Source organism: Podarcis pityusensis (assembly GCF_964106645.2).
Source record: "Podarcis pityusensis genome assembly, chromosome: 3".
NCBI classification, from domain to species: Eukaryota; Metazoa; Chordata; class Lepidosauria; order Squamata; family Lacertidae; genus Podarcis; species Podarcis pityusensis.
The window spans coordinates 114937498-114954606 of record NC_138026.1 but is presented as its reverse complement, the minus strand read 5'-3'; the positions used below and the strand labels follow the sequence as shown (position 1 = coordinate 114954606).

The following is a 17109-nucleotide window of genomic DNA, read 5'->3' as shown; positions in this document are numbered from 1 at the left end:
CTGGGATCTAAAGCAGAAGTCTTCCCCAGAACTGCTGCTGGAATTGAATCTGGAACCTTTTCTATGCAAAGCCATGTGCCCTGCTATCGACCTGTGACTTTTGCAGGGGCTCCTCTGGCATTGGGCCCAAATGATCTGGAAGCTGGCAGGAGAGGGTGGAGAAAAATACTGAACACACAGAACCCACAATAAATCAGATGAAAATGGTATGCTACTTCAACTTTATTAACTCATATTTGGATTTTTGTGTGTGTGCACTAAACATCTGGCAAAGTGTTGCTTTAAGCACAAACATTTGGCGCATCTCTTTACACAGCTTTGAGAAGAAAAGAATCCCTTGAGTTCATTACTATAATATACCATTCATCATACTTAGTCTACAACTTGTTTACAGACAGCAGCTTACTTTCCAAGTCTCAGTCATGAGAACTAGACACTCACTCCATTATTATTGTTGTCATAATTTAATGGATACACTGTGAGGACTCCAGACCCTAGAAACCAGATTCTCTCTCTGTGGCATAACACACAAACCAAGATTCCTGTCCATGGCTTTGCTTAGTCATATTTGGATGCATTTAAGATGAAGCCAGCTAAGAGTCACTGGGTACTTTTTCACTGTTGGCATAGCAGACATCATTGCAGATGACAAGGAAAAACAGAATTAATGCTCCAGTTCAGAAGATACCCTTTCAGGCTCCTTTCATACATTCGCCTGGTTCCCATGTTAAAATAAATGGTGGCTTTAATGTGACTGAGCAGTGCACTAGCACATGCTGTCAAAATTATGGGTGGATTATTCCTGCCAGGAAACAAGCCTTGGCCTGCCTTGTTGTGTCATTCGAATCAGGTTCCGTGGTTTCTTTCACCTAAATAAACCACCATTAGTAAGAACAAACCAGGGCTTCTACTTGTGGTTTTTGAAGAAACAAACCATAGCCCAGTTTTGAATGACATGACATGACAAGCCAGGCCAAGGCTTGATTCTCCATAACATGGCTAAGAGGAACAAAACATTCACAATTCCACATTTTTTGTTCACATTTAAACATAGTTTATTTTAACTTCAGTTTAATGTGACATGCAAACCAGACCACTGCTTTAATAATCAAATTCAGTAAGTGGGCAAGGTGGCTTAAAAATCAAGACTGTTCATTTTGAAAGGGTATTGAGCTGTGGGAGAGATATATCTCTGTAGGGGCAAAGGGAAGTATGATCCATGACCACAGTTTGAAATATCCAGTTCTTGTTCTTGCCTCCTGCCAGTTTTTTTTTTTAAAGGAATTGTCACTGAAAACAAAGGATTTCCCTCTACTCTCTGCAAGAATTGCTACAAGGTGGATTCCATTTCTTTAACTCAGCTAGAATGATCAATGCAGGTTCAGAAACAGACCGACAATGCAAGACCTTTGTGCAGAAATGCCTCTGAAAAAAATATTTGCATAAAGAGGTGTATGCATACAAAATGTACAACACAGGCAACAACAGAAGGAAACCCCCTTGTGCCAAAATGCAGGTAAAGGACCCTCTTGGATGAGCACAAAGTGGAATAAAAATGGTATAAAGAATGCATCATGCTCAGAATGCAAAGTAAGTCTACATCCAACAAAAAGTAGTGGCACTTGACTATTTGGCATACGAACTGCTGCCCACTCAACTGGGGCCACAGCAGGTGAAACAAGCAGCCTGCAAACAGCCTTTTCCCAATCCATCAGATGTGCACAATCGTATGTGCTTCCAAATATTGGATGGGCTCTCTTATCAGATGTAGACTACCTATGAGGTTAGGTGCAACTCCTGAAAATGGCCCAAGCAGAGGTATAGCATGAAATATATTTGGCCCTGCTCTGTTCATCCGCACTGCCCTGCAGCCAAACACAAGCTCAGCAAGAGTCACCTGTACCCACTAAGGATTACGGATTGCAGAGAGCATGATACTCTCCCATCCTCAATTGCTCTTCCTTTTCCAGGAATGGCTATGTCCTTTAACACTCGGTGTGAACCACCTCCCAACATGCCCAGCTTCCCTGGATGCCAGGAAGCTTCCTGCCAGAGGGAAAGGAGCAGCTAGCCATCTTTATTCAGTGTAAACTTAAGCTACATTAAAAAGGCAAGAGGTGTCAACCTCTTTGGAGCCACCCCACAGCCAAGTCAGCACAAGCAAGATTCGCCTCAGCCATTCCAGTGGAGTGCAAGAAAAAGCGAGAGCCACACAGTATCCAGACAGAACGCCGATAAAAGGCCAAGGCTTGATTCACTCCCAAAATTTCAGTAGCACGTGAATATGAAATAACCCCAATTTGTTAGCACCACTCTTTCCGACCCTCAACAAAATGAGGGTGTTAAATTCATTTTGTAGGTTTATAAGTGCACCATTGCTTGGTGGGGGGCAGGGGGGAATGCACTTGGTTTAATATAAGAAATGGCGTATTTACAACTCATTAAAAAGAGAATAATTTACATGGCATTCAGTCACTTGAAAGCTTTAGGAAGAGGCATGCCCAGGTTCCGGAGTCCAGTGCGGTCCAAGGAGGCAGAAAAGTGCTTTGGCTTCTGTTTGACGGCTTTGTGTGCAATTGTTTCTACGTGGGACGGCCTTGGCCAAAGCGACTTTTAATCCTAGATTTAAGAGAAATACATGGGGTTTTTTACACACAGAGAGACAAAAGGTACCACTGAAAGTTATTCACAGCAATGATTGTAACCGGCTGAGTGGTCATTAATTGCCAACTATAGAACAGTTTGTTTGATACAAGCATAGGCAAACTTGGCCTTCCAGAGGTTTTGGGACTACAACTCCCATCATCCTTAGCTACCAGGACCAGTGGTCAGGGATGATGGGAATTGTAGTCTCAAAACATCTGGAAGGCTGAGTTTGCCTATGCCTGGTTTGATACTTCAGTGACTTCTGGTCACCTGCACATTGTCATCAGTGATTTAGTATTGATATTAACTAGACTAGAACATTATAACACCAGCACCAAAAAAATAAAAATAACTGCCAGTTAGGGTGGTATGCTTTTTAAGTTTAGAACTGACCAAAGCAAGCAAGTAATGCATAATTAGCAAAAGGAATATATTGGTACTAAGAGAACCCCCAAGTAAAATCCCTAAATCAGGTACAAGTCTTGCAAATTAAATGAAGTCGCAGCAGCAGTTCACAGAACATTCTGGAAGATATTGTGTCAGAGTGGAGATACCCTAATTGTAGGGGAAAGTCTTGCTTGCTGTTTCATAAAAAGGGTTTGGCAGAGGAACATTTTGATAAGATTTTGTCAAGATGCCTTGCTTCTCTTGTCTCTTCCTCCCCACCCCATTTGAATTAAAGGGTTTACCTCATATTTTTTTCTGGGACGTTCTGGCGGGTGTTAACCTGTGCCGCTGCCCTGATCTGAGCCTCAAGTCTTGCATAAATTCCAGCTGCAGACTGAAAGTCGCAATAGACAAATCAAAAAAGTGTTAACCAACTTTATTTTTTACTGCGTGCACCAAAAGGCAAGTTAGGAGGTAGAGTCTTGCTAACCAAGGGTGAAGTGGGATAGAGTTCCCACCAGCACCAACCCCAGACTCACTTCTTTGTTCTCTTTCGATTTTGTCCGGTCAAGCTCCCCCAGCCTCATTTTTATTAGGTGTCCGGTTATTTCCACCATCCTCCGCTGATCTGCAAGCAACATGAAATAGCAACAGAGGATCAGAAAGTGCTGTTCTTGTGCCTGCCGACACCACTGTTGCAAAGCAAGGGGAAGAGGTACAAGTGCTTCTGCCAATCACGCTTGCAAAGATGTCACTCCTACATCTACCTTTGTATCAGTTTAACAATCATGCCCCTCCCCAACAACACTGGGGAATGCAGACTGGTAAGGTGCTGGGGTTTTGCTGCTGGAAGATACTCCCTGCCCCAACACTACAAAGCTACAATTTCCTGGCGCCATAGAGCAGTTTGCGTGTTTGTTGCACATGTGCTACATACACAAGGTGCCCTTCATTCCATAATTTCAGAAGTTCCTCATTTAGCAAGTTCTTCTGTTAAGGTGGGTGAAGTGACATAACCTGAGAAGCTTCCTTTCATATGAGCTCATTCTGTGCACATCAGAGAAAGCACAAGAGGCAGTTCAGTTCAGCTTGTCAAGTTTATATCCCTAGAGTTACTTTTTATGAGGCCTATAGGGCTCCACTGGCATTACAAAAGGAAGTACAGGCACAATTAGAAAAGGAAGTACAGTGGTACCTCTGGTTGTGAACGGGATCCGTTCCAGAGGCCCATTCACAACACGAAAAGAGCACAACCTGAAGCGCCGTATCTGCGCAGGCGCGTGGCGCGATCTGGCGCTTGTGCGCATGCATGAAGCGCAATTTAGCGTTTCAGTGCATGCTCGAGTGGCGAAACCCGGAAATAACCCTTTCTGGTACTTCCGGGTCACCGCGGGACGTAACCTGAAAGAACGTAACATGAAGCAAACGTAACATGAAGTATGACTGTACAGGCACAATTTCTCTCTCATGGAACCCTGCCATATCCATATTCACACAGCTGTGGAATGAAGCTTTTATTTATTTCCTGTTGCTACACCACGTAAGTCAGGCAAATGTTTTGACAAATGTATATCTTACCTTCCTCTCTCTGAGCATCCTGGTTGAATCTAAGTGATCTGGAAGCGTCCCACTTATTCTGCTGCATGCTCACACTAATTAAACAGCAGAGAAGCCATGAGAAACAAAAACCAAAGCAATCAGCAGTATTTTGTTCAAAAGTCAAGCACTGTTCATAGGGCCACCATTGTTTACTGCTCTCACTTGAAACCACATCTTGCTTTCTGCAGGGACCTCTGGAATGTGGGGCAAAGTCGTCATGCCAAAACCACGACTTGGCACGCCAGAAATACGCCTTGTGCTCAGATACTCGTCCTCCTCCTCTTCCTCCTCACATGTTCAGTTAGTTTGCCATTGCATCCAAGCCAGAAATGCAAACTACTGTTTGAAAGCTGGCTTGTAGTTCTGGTTTGGAGATGATACACCAGCCACATTTTGTCAGTTCTTGGTATAAGCTTTCGTGTGCATGCACACTTCTTCAGATACACTGAAACAGAAGTTACCAGATCCTTCTATATATTGAGAAGGTGGGGAGGGGTATTACTTAGAAGGGTGGTGGGAATCGGAGATTGGCAGATAGCTGAGATGAGCCTGTTGACGACTCTTAACGACTGTAATAGGTCTTACAGGAAAAGGCAAGGGGTGAGAAGGTGAGAAATGGCTTAGTCATGTATAATGAGATAAGAATCCGATGTCTCTGTTCAGACCAGGTTTCTCTATTGTTTTAAGTTTGGTAATGAGTTGTAATTCAGCAGCTTCTCTTTCCAGTCTATTTCTGAAATTCCTTTGTAGTAAAACAGCTACTTTTACTTTTACTATTACAGTGGGTGTCTCCGGTTATATGGACTCTGTTCTGAAACCATATGCCATCAGTGCTCCCAGCTATGTACGTGACACCACAGATTTTCTGAGGAAAATACAATCTTTAAATAATCTTCCCAACAATACTATACTAGCTACTATGGACGTGGAATCTCTGTATACCAACATCCCACACAACGATGGTTTACAAGCTATAAGGAACACCATTTCAGATAAAACCACAGCGGACCTTGCCACCAAACTCTGCCAATTTGTCCTTACCCACAACAACTTCAAATTCGGTGATGACCTGTTCCTTCAGATCAGCGGCACAGCAATGGGCACCCGCATGGCCCCACAGTATGCCAACATCTTCATGGCAGATTTAGAACAACGTTTCCTAAACTCCTACCCACTCAAACCTCTCTTGTACCTACGATACATTGACGATATTTTTATCATCTGGACACATGGTCAACAGACCCTGGACACCTTTCACCAGAAATTCAATGATTTTCACCCCACAATCAACCTTACAATGAATCAATCTATGCAAGAAATACATTTTTTGGACACTACTATAAAAATACAGGATGGACGCATAGACACCACCTTATACCGTAAACCAACTGACCGACAAACATATCTACATGCCTCTAGCTACCATCCCAAACATACCAAACAGTCCATTGTATATAGCCAGGCACTACGTTACAGCCGCATCTGTTCCAATTCTACAGACAGAGACTCTCACCTAAGAGATCTACAGCAAACCTTCTCAGAACTAAAATACCCAGCAGATGAAGTTAGACAACAGATCAACAGAGCCAGACTGATACCCAGAGAGAACTTGCTGCAAGACAGACCCAAAAAAGAAAATAACAGAACTCCACTAGTCATCACATACAGCTCCCAAGTTAAAACAGTTCAACGCATCATCAGAGATCTACAACCTCTCCTGGACAATGACAGTTCTCTTTCTCAAGCTCTGGGAGGAAGACCTTTCATTGCCTACAGACAGCCACCCAATCTTAAACAACTCCTAACCCACAATAATACTACAACCAGACTTAACACGGACACTGGCACCAGAGCCTGCAATAAACCCAGATGCCAACTTTGCTGCCACATACACCCGGACAACACCATTACTGGCCCCAACAACATCACACATACCATCTCGGGACTATTTAATTGCTCATCGTCTAACATTGTGTATGCCATCAAATGCCAACAGTGTCCTTCAGCTCTCTATATTGGACAAACAGGCCAAACCTTACGCCAAAGAATAAACGGACATAAATCTGACATCAAGAATCACAAAACAGAGAAACCAGTAGGAGAACACTTCAATCTCCCAGGACATTCTATACAAGATCTCAAAGTAGCTGTTTTACTACAAAGGAATTTCAGAAATAGACTGGAAAGAGAAGCTGCTGAATTACAACTCATTACCAAACTTAAAACAATAGAGAAACCTGGTCTGAACAGAGACATCGGATTCTTATCTCATTATACATGACTAAGCCATTTCTCACCTTCTCACCCCTTGCCTTTTCCTGTAAGACCTATTACAGTCGTTAAGAGTCGTCAACAGGCTCATCTCAGCTATCTGCCAATCTCCGATTCCCACCACCCTTCTAAGTAATACCCCTCCCCACCTTCTCAATATATAGAAGGATCTGGTAACTTCTGTTTCAGTGTATCTGAAGAAGTGTGCATGCACACGAAAGCTTATACCAAGAACTAACTTAGTTGGTCTTTAAGGTGCTACAGGAAAGAATTTTTTACTTCGACTATGGCAGACCAACACGGCTACCCATCTGTAACTGAACACATTTTGTCAGTTCAGGTGTAGACTGGGCATTCAAACTCCTTGTGTGCTGTTCTAAACTGCATGGGGAGCCTCTGTAGGTAGAAGGGCTCTCTCCCACTTTCACCCTCAAATGCATGGGGAGTGCTAAACAGTGTAAAAGTCATGCTTGGGTGCGCAGGGCTTGGCAGTGCATCCTTGTTCACGGCCGCATGTTTGTTTTCACCTAAGGAGACTGAATGCCCAAACAGGACTTAGTTTATTCCTTGTTCAAGAGAAAACCTAACTGAGAATGTGAAGGAAGGAAGAAGCACATGAGTGAAAGTAGCACAAGAACTATGCTTTGGCACTGTGTGTGAATCAGTCCAATGAGTGGGGATTATCTTTTCCTAAAAGCATTCTTTATCATTGCTGAATTGACTGCACTGGATTCCCGTTTAGTCTTCAGGAGAATGAAGAACCTAAATTGCATCTGAAGGCTCAGCTTAACCATCATAGTTAATAGCCACTGAGACACCTACGCTTCATGGATTTGCATAAGCATTCTAATTGCATTTCCTTTAAAAATCAGCCGAAATATTAGTTGAACACATGATAGATAAAGCAAGGATATGTACAATTTTATAATATGCAGAGAACAATATGTGCAAAGAAATCAGAGAGGGGAGCTGAGGGAAATCCTTGGTGGGGGGGAGAGGGAGGGGTGGGGGGAAGAAAAAATAATGTGATTATTTGGATTGATATTTTGTTATGCTGAAATTGTTTAATAAAAATATTTTTTAAAAAAATCAGCCGAAATACTTACATAAAAGGAGATGCATCTCTGGAATTAGTCTGTCGAAAGAAAGTCAGAATAAATTCCTTAGATCAATGTTACTTCTTTAGAATTTCAAGCTGCCAAGCTGCATAGGATTCTACTCAAGGCACAGTTGTTCATAGCAAAAATAAAAGCATTTTTAAAAAATAATGTTTTAAAGTCAAATTTAGCATATTGCAACAGTTTCTGGAGGCAGATAGATATATATGGGTAGACAGAGCAATCCTAAAAGTGGCTAGAGAGGCCACTGGAAGCAGACTAAGTGCTAAACCACTGACATAACAGTACTTATTCACCTGAAAGAGCCCTCAGTATACAAGTGGAAAGCTCCACAGGAACAGATATACTGCCAGCTGTGTTGTGACAGCAGGCATTACTTCCCCTCTCCCGGACCCACAGCAAGCTGACAAGACTTTGGATGCAGCAGAGCAACCACCATGCAATCTCCCTACCTCACCATAGGATTACAGCCTGAGAAACAGTGTGATTCTATCCATGTCTACTCAGAAGGAAGTCCCACTGAGTTCAGTGGAGATCATCCCCAGGTGTAAAAGATTTCAGCAACTCTCACGGGATGCAGATTGATCTTCAGGACCAGGTTAAAAAACTAAATCAAAGTGAAGTTCATGCTGTCCTCGGTAAAGTAACAAAGGTATAAGATGAATACACAGAGAAATAGCCAGACTTATGTCCTCACAAAGGTTGCATAATAGTTGATAAGATCTCTCAGGATTACCTTCTCCAGATTCTTTTCCTTCTTTTGAACGCTGGGTGAAGACACTTGTTTCTTTGGATGTCTGTGGGATTTCTTTGACCTCTCTTTTCTTCCTGCTAATAGTATGCGTAAGTCAATTATAAGTCGCCCCTCCCATTTATCACATCACCACAAGCCAATAATCATTAGTTATTCTATTTAACAGATTGATTAACATCTTCACAGCCAAAAGCTACTGAAGCAATGAGAAATGAGATAAAATACAAAAGACTGAGAATGATAAAACCATTTCTGCAATGGGTTTTACAATTCATATTTCTTAAAATGGCTTGTCTAATTTCACTCGGTAACAAAAGGACTGGAGCAGCAATATTCTGTGCAAGATTAGGAAGTGGTAAGAGTAACTGTGTTCCCTTTGCTGATCTTAATGTCTTCAATGAATTTATTCCACCCCCACCACATACTTATAATTCCACTTCAAACCTGTTCCAACCCACAATTCCATAACATTCCACAATTTGTTTGTTTGTTTGTTGTTTTTAAAAACCTTCCTGGGCCAGTACACCAAAATGCATAAAAGGTGAAATAGGTGGGCCAGCACTGCACTTAAGAGTGCATGGATTATATCCTTTAAAGGGAGGAGGAGGAGGAGTTTGGATTTGATATCCCGCATTATCCCTACCCTAAGGTGTCTCAAAGCGGCTAACAATCTCCTTTCTCTTCCTCCCCCACAACAAACACTCTGTGAGGTGAGTGAGGCTGAGATACTTCAGAGAAGTGTGACCAGCCCAAGGTCACTCAGCAGCTGCATGTGGAGGAGCGGGGAAGCGAACCCCGTTCACCAGATTACGAGTCTACCGCTCTTAACCACTATACCACACTTGCTCTCAAGATGTTGAGCTGTGTGTACCTCTATGGAGGTTTATGCTCACCTGCATCACACACAGATTTTAAATTACAATACTCACTTAATTTTTAATTTAGTATTGTAATTAAAAATGATAGAGCTACTTGTGACAAGGTTTGCTTTTCCAACAGGCAATCTTCTCTCTCTCTCTCTCTCTCTCTCTCACACACACACACACACACACACATACACACACATGGGGGGGGGGCGAATCCCTAACTGCTAGCAGAGAACACCTGCAAGGTCACAGGCAGCGAATATATACCTGGTTTCTTGTATACTTCTTCCTCATCGCCCACTTCATCCTCTGTGACCTCAGAGCCAGTGGTGTATTCATCATCTTCTGAAAGCAACAACTGTTGTTTCTATCGTTGTCAAGGAAAAAGCATAACAACTATCACTTTTTCTCACCAAAATACCACAGGTTCCCCCTTCTCTGCAAACCAGTAAAAAAATTAAGGCCTGACAGGTAAGGAAGAATGACAGCTGACATCCTCTAACTGCTTTTGCTGAAGAGCCTTCATCTCCTCCTGATCTGTAAAGGTAGAGACCAAAACAGACTACCCTACCTTACTCTAAAAAAGTCTAACTAGAAACAACTTCAGTCTCAAATTTTGCAATACTCAATTATGTTACATCACGGCTTCCAGGCCAAATTTGAGTCAAAACTCAAACAACTGTGCTAGGAATCAGTGCTGCAGGCTGATAAGACCATTTGTGGTTTTTGAAAAAGAGATGCATTTAAATAGGTATCCCACCCCAATGCATTTTAATTACCTTTTTCTTCTTTTTAATGATCACGCTGCTCAGTGGTTTAGATATGACAGCTAGTGCAGCACATACAGAATATTTAAAACACACAAAGAATCAGCACATAGAATAGGAATAACTCGGGCAAACGTACCAGCTGGAGAGTCCAGTTTTTCAGAGAAAGGAACTAGAGAAGGAAGGTGGGGGGAAGGAAAATTAAAACTGGCAGTGGTAGGGTTATCGGCAGCACCTTTCATGCTACCTATTTGTGCATGAAAGGACACTCCAAAACATCTTTCAGATAAGAATGGTCCTCCCTCTGTGTGTATTTCCAACTAGCGCCCACGTGACCGACAAAGGAATGATTGCATTCTAACTCAAGTGCTTTCCCCTCCATTAAGATAACAGTATTTCCTATTTATATTCATTCCCCCATGGACACTATTTCAAAACACTACTCTGAAAGGATTCCACATAGATTCCACACAATGTTCCATTCCATAATATGGACACACGGGTACCAAGCATGTGAAGGAGCTCTCTACAGCATGCCGCCCCAATCCCTTGTAAGATTCCCTGGATCGATCCAAGTTCACACCCACTTGGGGGGACCCCTTTAGATGGATGCAAATTGCACATCAGCTGCAGAGCACGGCCAGTACATACTGTGACGTTAACATATGAGAGTGCTGGAGGTGAAATAGTTAAACAGGTTACCCAATCAGAACCCAGGGGGTGGAGTCAGAGGGACTATAAAACCAGCTCTGGGAGGGGCAAAAGGGGGAGTTCCTTGGGAGTTGGTTGGAGTGGGAGTGAATTGGGATAGAGTCTGTGGGTAGGTTGAGTTAGTGTAGCGAACAAGCTGAGTCAGGAACAGTTAGGAGCTGGGAAGACAAGTAAATATCTGAGAGGTGGTTTAGTGAGTGGGAGCAGGTAGCAGAAGTTATAGGTTTGGATAGGCACCCCATGATTGTAATTGACCGATACTGTTTATGAAACCCCATGCTTGTTAAATTGCAATAAATAAACAGAAGTTTATGTTTCAATTTAACCCTGACTGGACTCAGTATTGTACCAGGTAGGGCCTGGGTGGTGGCAGCGAGAAATAAAGTGGTGGCACAGGGATCAATAGACGGTGAAACGTCCGGGGACCCTGTGTGATGGCCACACATATATCAACACCTAATGACTGGAGCTTCATCCTAGAAGTATACTCAAAGCTACTGAGTTATTGAGCCAGACTATAGTCAAGCAATATGAACAATGTGGAAAGGAAAAGCAGAGAGACGTGGGGAAGGATACTCACAGCATTAATTTCTCCTGTTCTGGGGCCCCACGGTGCATTTGGCTCCAATAGCACATCACATTCAATGCTCTTTTCATCACTCAGTCCAATTCCAGAATCACTTGAAAAAATAAGTATTTAGGAATATTATGGACTGGGTTGTTACTGATTCGAAAGAAGCCTACCCGAATGGTGGGGTGCTTGCCCAGGAAAGATGAAGACATACCTCTTTTCTTACCTGTTTTGGTCTTTTTCAAAAGGCACAACAATGACATTTCTGTGCTGAGTCAGATCGTTCAGTATTTTAGCAGTCTGGTAGGGAACAGCATCCACACCTTCTCCTCCAGCAGGCAAGCCAATCACATGGTCCCTTACTTTGCATCCCTTCCATTAAAAAGAGAGAGAGAAACACGTTAGCTAAGGTACTTCCTTAACGCAGACGTAATTGCAAATCATGGATAGTGCTGGCCGTGGTTTGAAAGATTGCTTCAAATCAGGGTTTCACATTCTAATTTGTGGCCAATCCTAGTTTGGATATTAGGATTCAAAGCCTAACCATGATGAAGCATTAGATATGCTCATGGATAGAGTACAGTTAGCTTGCATGTTAGATAGATAACATATCGTTTTAAATAATGACTCCAGCTCAGGCAATTATACAGTGGGCCCTAACGCACCAGGCTAGGGGGTGGCAGGAATCACCCCATACTTTTGTTGTGTATAAAACACGGTTCAAGAGAATGTGGCTTGTGGAAGGAGCAAAGAGGTTTTAAAGAGTCTTTCCCCCAAATACATACTTTTGGAAGAGGAGCAGGATCAAATCTCAGAACCTTCTGGTTACAGCAGGGATACACTCCAGTACCATTGGAACCAAGAGCACCTACCACGCCAGGGTAGACAACCGGCTGAGGGTGGTATTGGCAATGGGAGAATTCAGTACACAGGAAAGTCTGCAAGGGAGATGCAACAACGACAACAAAATCACTACTCTCAAGAGCAAGTATTCCCAAGTTTAAGGTGCAGAAAGGGTTTACAGCAGAACACAGAGGTGTCTTCTAACAAATGGCTGTATACTAGGATGTACACGCTAGCTGCTGCTGCTCTTATCCTTTGAAAACAGCACTGATTAAATGAAGTGCTGGGTGGCCCATTCTTGGCATTCTCAAAAGACTTGACCAAATTAGTTCAGCACAAACTATCTATCCATTATTCATCCTCAATGTACAAAAACATGGGAAGGAATTCAATGTACGGCTATGGCAATTAGTCCATCAGTGCAAGCTTTGCACTCTTAATAACTTATAAGAACTATCTGGAAGATGCAGGGTGTGTTGGTCTCAGAGTTCCTGTGTTTTAGGAAGTTACAGGGGCCTACCAGGGAAACAACCAAGCTGCTTTGATCTTGGAGTAGCATAAGAAAACTGGCAGCTAGTGAGTTGTGTGCAGGTTGGCCAGTGTACAGGGTACACTGGACTGGCTAAGAGCCTTTCTTTGTAAGAAAATAATTGCTTTGTTGCATTCGAAGCCCCCTACCATCTGTGCTCCAAGAGTGAGTTGGTGGTAACAACAATAACCTAGGATTTGCCGATCAGAAGGTCAGTGGTTCGAATCCCCACAACGGGGTGAGCTCCTGTTGCTCGGTCCCTGCTCCTGCCAACCTAGCAGTTCGAAAGCACATCAAAGTGCAAGTAGATAAATAGGTACCGCTCTGGCGGGAAGGTAAACGGCGTTTCCGTGTGCTGCTCTGGTTTGCCAGAAGCAACTTAGTCATGCTGGCCACATGACCCGGAAGCTGTACGCCGGCTCCCTCGGCCAATAAAGTGAGATGAGTGCCACAACCCCAGAGTTGGCCACGACTGGACCTAATGGTCAGGGGGTCCCTTTACCTTTACCTAAGACTCAACTGGCGGTGGTTGGGCAAGGAAAGGGGGTGAGAGGCTCTTCTGAGCATGCCCCCTGTGTCACAGGAGTGAAGGGAGGGCATTGTGCAGGCAGAGGTCTTTGTGCTGGCTTCCACTAGTTCAACAGTTGAACCTCACCCTTCGTTCTACAGAATTTGAAAACCTAACTTTGTAAGTTCCAGGAGAGACAGTCAGGAGTGTGCAGAGGTAACCGAAAACACTCACTTGATTACATCTTGAACAGATCAGCCAATTGATAGTTCCCCAAAGGCGCCAATATACATCTCGCCAAGATTTTAATTCTTCAAAAAGACTCAGCAAATACTCATGCACATCCCAAGATTTATCTCTGTATATACAAAGAGGAGCAAGGGGTCAGGCAGATCAGCGTGAATAGAATAGTTCTCAATTCCCACTGGTAAGTTTTGTACCCTTTCCCCCTCAGTGACAAAGTTAAATTGCACAGAAGAATTAAAACAAGGGCTACAACGTTAACCAATTTCTTAGGGTGCTGCTGCTTGTTTTTTTAATTACGGAGGGACAAGACTTTTTAAGTGCTCACTTAGCGAATAGGCATTCCTTTCCGGATTAAATGAGACACGCTCCACGTCTCTGGCCACAACAACACAGGTGTGCATCATCTAAAATCAAAGTGTATTTTTGCTCTTTAGAAAAAATTATGTCAATTTGATCAATTCAATAATTGACTAAGAATTCATCAATTTGGTGACAGCCCTTGTTAAAACATACTGTATTTGCACTCAGCCATCATCACAGTGATGACAAGGAGGAGTGAAAGGACAGGCAGGCAGGCAGGCAGGCTACCTGTTCAGCCTTCCCATACTTTTGTCACTGCTGCTGCCACTGGCGGGAAGTAGAGGAACACAGGGGGAAAGACCACCCTGCAGCTGAGGAGCTTTCCCCAGCCCCCTTAACCCGCCATCGCTGCTGCGAGAAAGAAGTCTGGGAATGAAGGGGAGCAAGTCTTTCTAACCTTTCATTCCTGACCCTCGTGCTGCCCTAGTATTAATAACTTGATCGTGACACTTAGCTATCATATACAGGCCACCATTGCCCTAGTGGACTGACCTCTGTTCTGGGACTGAAGCCCTGGAAGAACTCAGATTATAATTAAAAAGTCTGTTATGATGCAGATTAAATAGAATCTGTGAACACACCCTGTAAAAATGTTGTTACAATATGATTTATGAAGCACCTTATGTGTACATAGATAATGTTTCCATGCTGATCTACATTGATCTTTCCAGGAACACATGGGATTCTTCTTTCAGTGTCCTTAATTAGGAGTTTCTTACATAAGCAGCACCTATTTTTTAAAAAAAGGAAAGTTATAGCATGAGAGATTTGCAATGAGAACAAGGAAGAATATGCTGAAATAAGATCAGTAAGCGGACAGTTGTCTACCTGTACAGGGTTGCTGCGCTTCCCTGAGAATCTGGGTTCTGGTAATCTAGGTCAAACAATCTCTCTATCTTCTTACAGAAAAGTTTGCTGTCGGTAATAAAAAGACGCTCATTATAAAAATGAGTTATCTGCATAAAAACGCAGACTTGCCATGGACAAATTCAATGAAATTTGGAATCCATTCTTACAGATACTGTAATAGGTTAAGATCTGGTGAAGTACACAACCAACCTTGTAAAATATACAGTTTTGGGATTCTCCCCACCTTTTTTTGTTTTCCCTTCTGCACAGGTTCCTTTTTTTTCTTTCCCCTCTTTGCGTCTCGCCATGTCTGGTGCACATATAGTTATGTGCTTTTTGAATTTTCAATAAAGATGTTTTAAAAAATAAATAATTAAAAATGAGTTAACAACTAAATGCCAATGCAGGTGGCACCTGCTGGGTCTCTGAAAGAAAACAATAGCACAATATGGTGCCACGACTGGTAATTCCCTCCTCTGGGTCATGAGGTGCATATCCAGTGGATGTGGCGCAACCAGGAGGGTCTCCTCTGGTCATCAAAGTTGTTGGGCTGATCTATATGGTGGAAGGTGCTCTTAGATGCCCTAAGCATCTCAGACCAGGCTTTTATACAGCAACACCTTAAACTTGGCTTAGTAGCCAACTGACCACCAATGTAAACGCTTCAGTAGAGGTGTTCTACGTGCATGGAAAGTTGCCACACTTAGCAGTTTGCACCAGCTGCTGAACCAACCCCAAACGGCAGCCCAACGTAAAATGCACTGCAAACATCTGGATAACGCTGCAGGAAGACGAAAAGAACGGCTAATTCTTACATTACGAGGCAGCAGGATTTTTAAAAAGTACCTCTTAAATTTATCTTTCTTGTCCTTCACCTCCTCTATTTCATTATGTGTGAAAAGATCCGCTATGCGCGTTAGGAGATTAGAATTGATGCAGTTCATATTGCACGGCGTGGCTACGATGGCACTCATATTCTTGTGGCAATAATTAATACATTTCTCCACCTAGGAAAACAGGAAGATAAAATGTGGATGTAGCACACTCAATAGTGATAATGAAATATCTTAACACTGTACAGGCAACACCCCATTCATGTGCAGGTGCCATTTCTGACTGCTCCATGCGTCAGTGGGAAGACTGCATGAATGTACATTTCGGCCACCTCACCCTCTTTTGGCGCCAAAAACAGTATGCATGTCAGCGGTCGCTGATCACATGTGAGTGGGGCATTGTCTGTATTTAGGAAGGGTTTTTTTGTGAGAGGAGCTCCAGAAACAGCTCCAACAGCTCAGAACCCCACATCTGTTATATACTCACTAAAGAATCCATCTTCAGAAACTCAGAGGAAATAAGAATCGAAATGACATTGCTTGGTTCTAAAGAAAGAAGCAAGAGAACAAAGCGAAAAGCATTATTAGGATTAATTACAGTTAACCTTGCACATTGCTTGTAAAAGGAAACACTACAAGAGATTATTTGCATCACAAAATCCACATTCCATTAAAGAGGAATGGGAAGAGTTTGGGAACTTGGTTCAGTCCCTTCTTCGGGAGGGAGATCTAATGACATAGCATGACTGGGCCTTGTAATTCTTCTGAAATGAGGCCCAAATAGCTGCCTCTCTCCTTTCCATTCCCACCACCCGCACCAGAAAGAATGTGTTAGCCTAAAACTAGCTATTCACATTTTGAAGGCAAAGCAAGCCAAATTAGATTAAGAAGCTGGAGAAAAATAATATTGTACCTAAAGCTGAAATGAAAAGTTAAGAGCCTGGATTCACATATTTACAAATACGTTCCATAAAACTATGGCATTTGAGTATGAAGTTTCCAACTTTTGGGGGGGGGGGGTTGTTCTCTTATTTGAAGGGAGGTTTGAGGGTTTTGATAGAAAAATAATAATAATAATAATAATAATAAATTTTATTTGTATCCCGCCCTCCCCAGCCGAAGCCGGGCTCAGGGCGGCTAACAACACTAAAATAGTGTAACATTATAAAAACATCAAAGAATTAATTAAAATCAAAATTGATGGCAACCATAAACTAAAGTATTGTAAAGATTGCCAAAGGAGGGAGTCAG

General features: G+C 42.7%; 1 protein-coding gene across 3 annotated transcripts in view; it reads right to left on the bottom strand.

Annotated features, from left to right (window-relative positions):
* Positions 1 to 204: 204 nt before the first annotated feature.
* Positions 205 to 17109, bottom strand: part of SANBR (SANT and BTB domain regulator of CSR) — a 38706-nt gene continuing 21801 nt past the window's right edge. For 2 of the 3 annotated variants that reach the window (XM_081000974.1, XM_081000976.1), the window contains 16 exons: positions 16346 to 16404; positions 15872 to 16032; positions 15005 to 15091; positions 14796 to 14906; positions 13805 to 13928; positions 12476 to 12628; positions 11917 to 12062; positions 11700 to 11799; positions 10548 to 10580; positions 9909 to 10008; positions 8758 to 8852; positions 8010 to 8038; positions 4612 to 4685; positions 3573 to 3661; positions 3336 to 3427; positions 205 to 2619 (listed from right to left, as the gene is read on the bottom strand). In XM_081000974.1, the coding sequence (XP_080857100.1) occupies positions 2583 to 2619; positions 3336 to 3427; positions 3573 to 3661; positions 4612 to 4685; positions 8010 to 8038; positions 8758 to 8852; positions 9909 to 10008; positions 10548 to 10580; positions 11700 to 11799; positions 11917 to 12062; positions 12476 to 12628; positions 13805 to 13928; positions 14796 to 14906; positions 15005 to 15091; positions 15872 to 16032; positions 16346 to 16404 (1490 nt within the window). In that variant the 3' untranslated portion in view covers positions 205 to 2582. The remainder of the gene's footprint in view (positions 2620 to 3335; positions 3428 to 3572; positions 3662 to 4611; positions 4686 to 8009; positions 8039 to 8757; positions 8853 to 9908; positions 10009 to 10547; positions 10581 to 11699; positions 11800 to 11916; positions 12063 to 12475; positions 12629 to 13804; positions 13929 to 14795; positions 14907 to 15004; positions 15092 to 15871; positions 16033 to 16345; positions 16405 to 17109) is intronic. The other variant, XM_081000975.1, reaches the window with a different exon arrangement.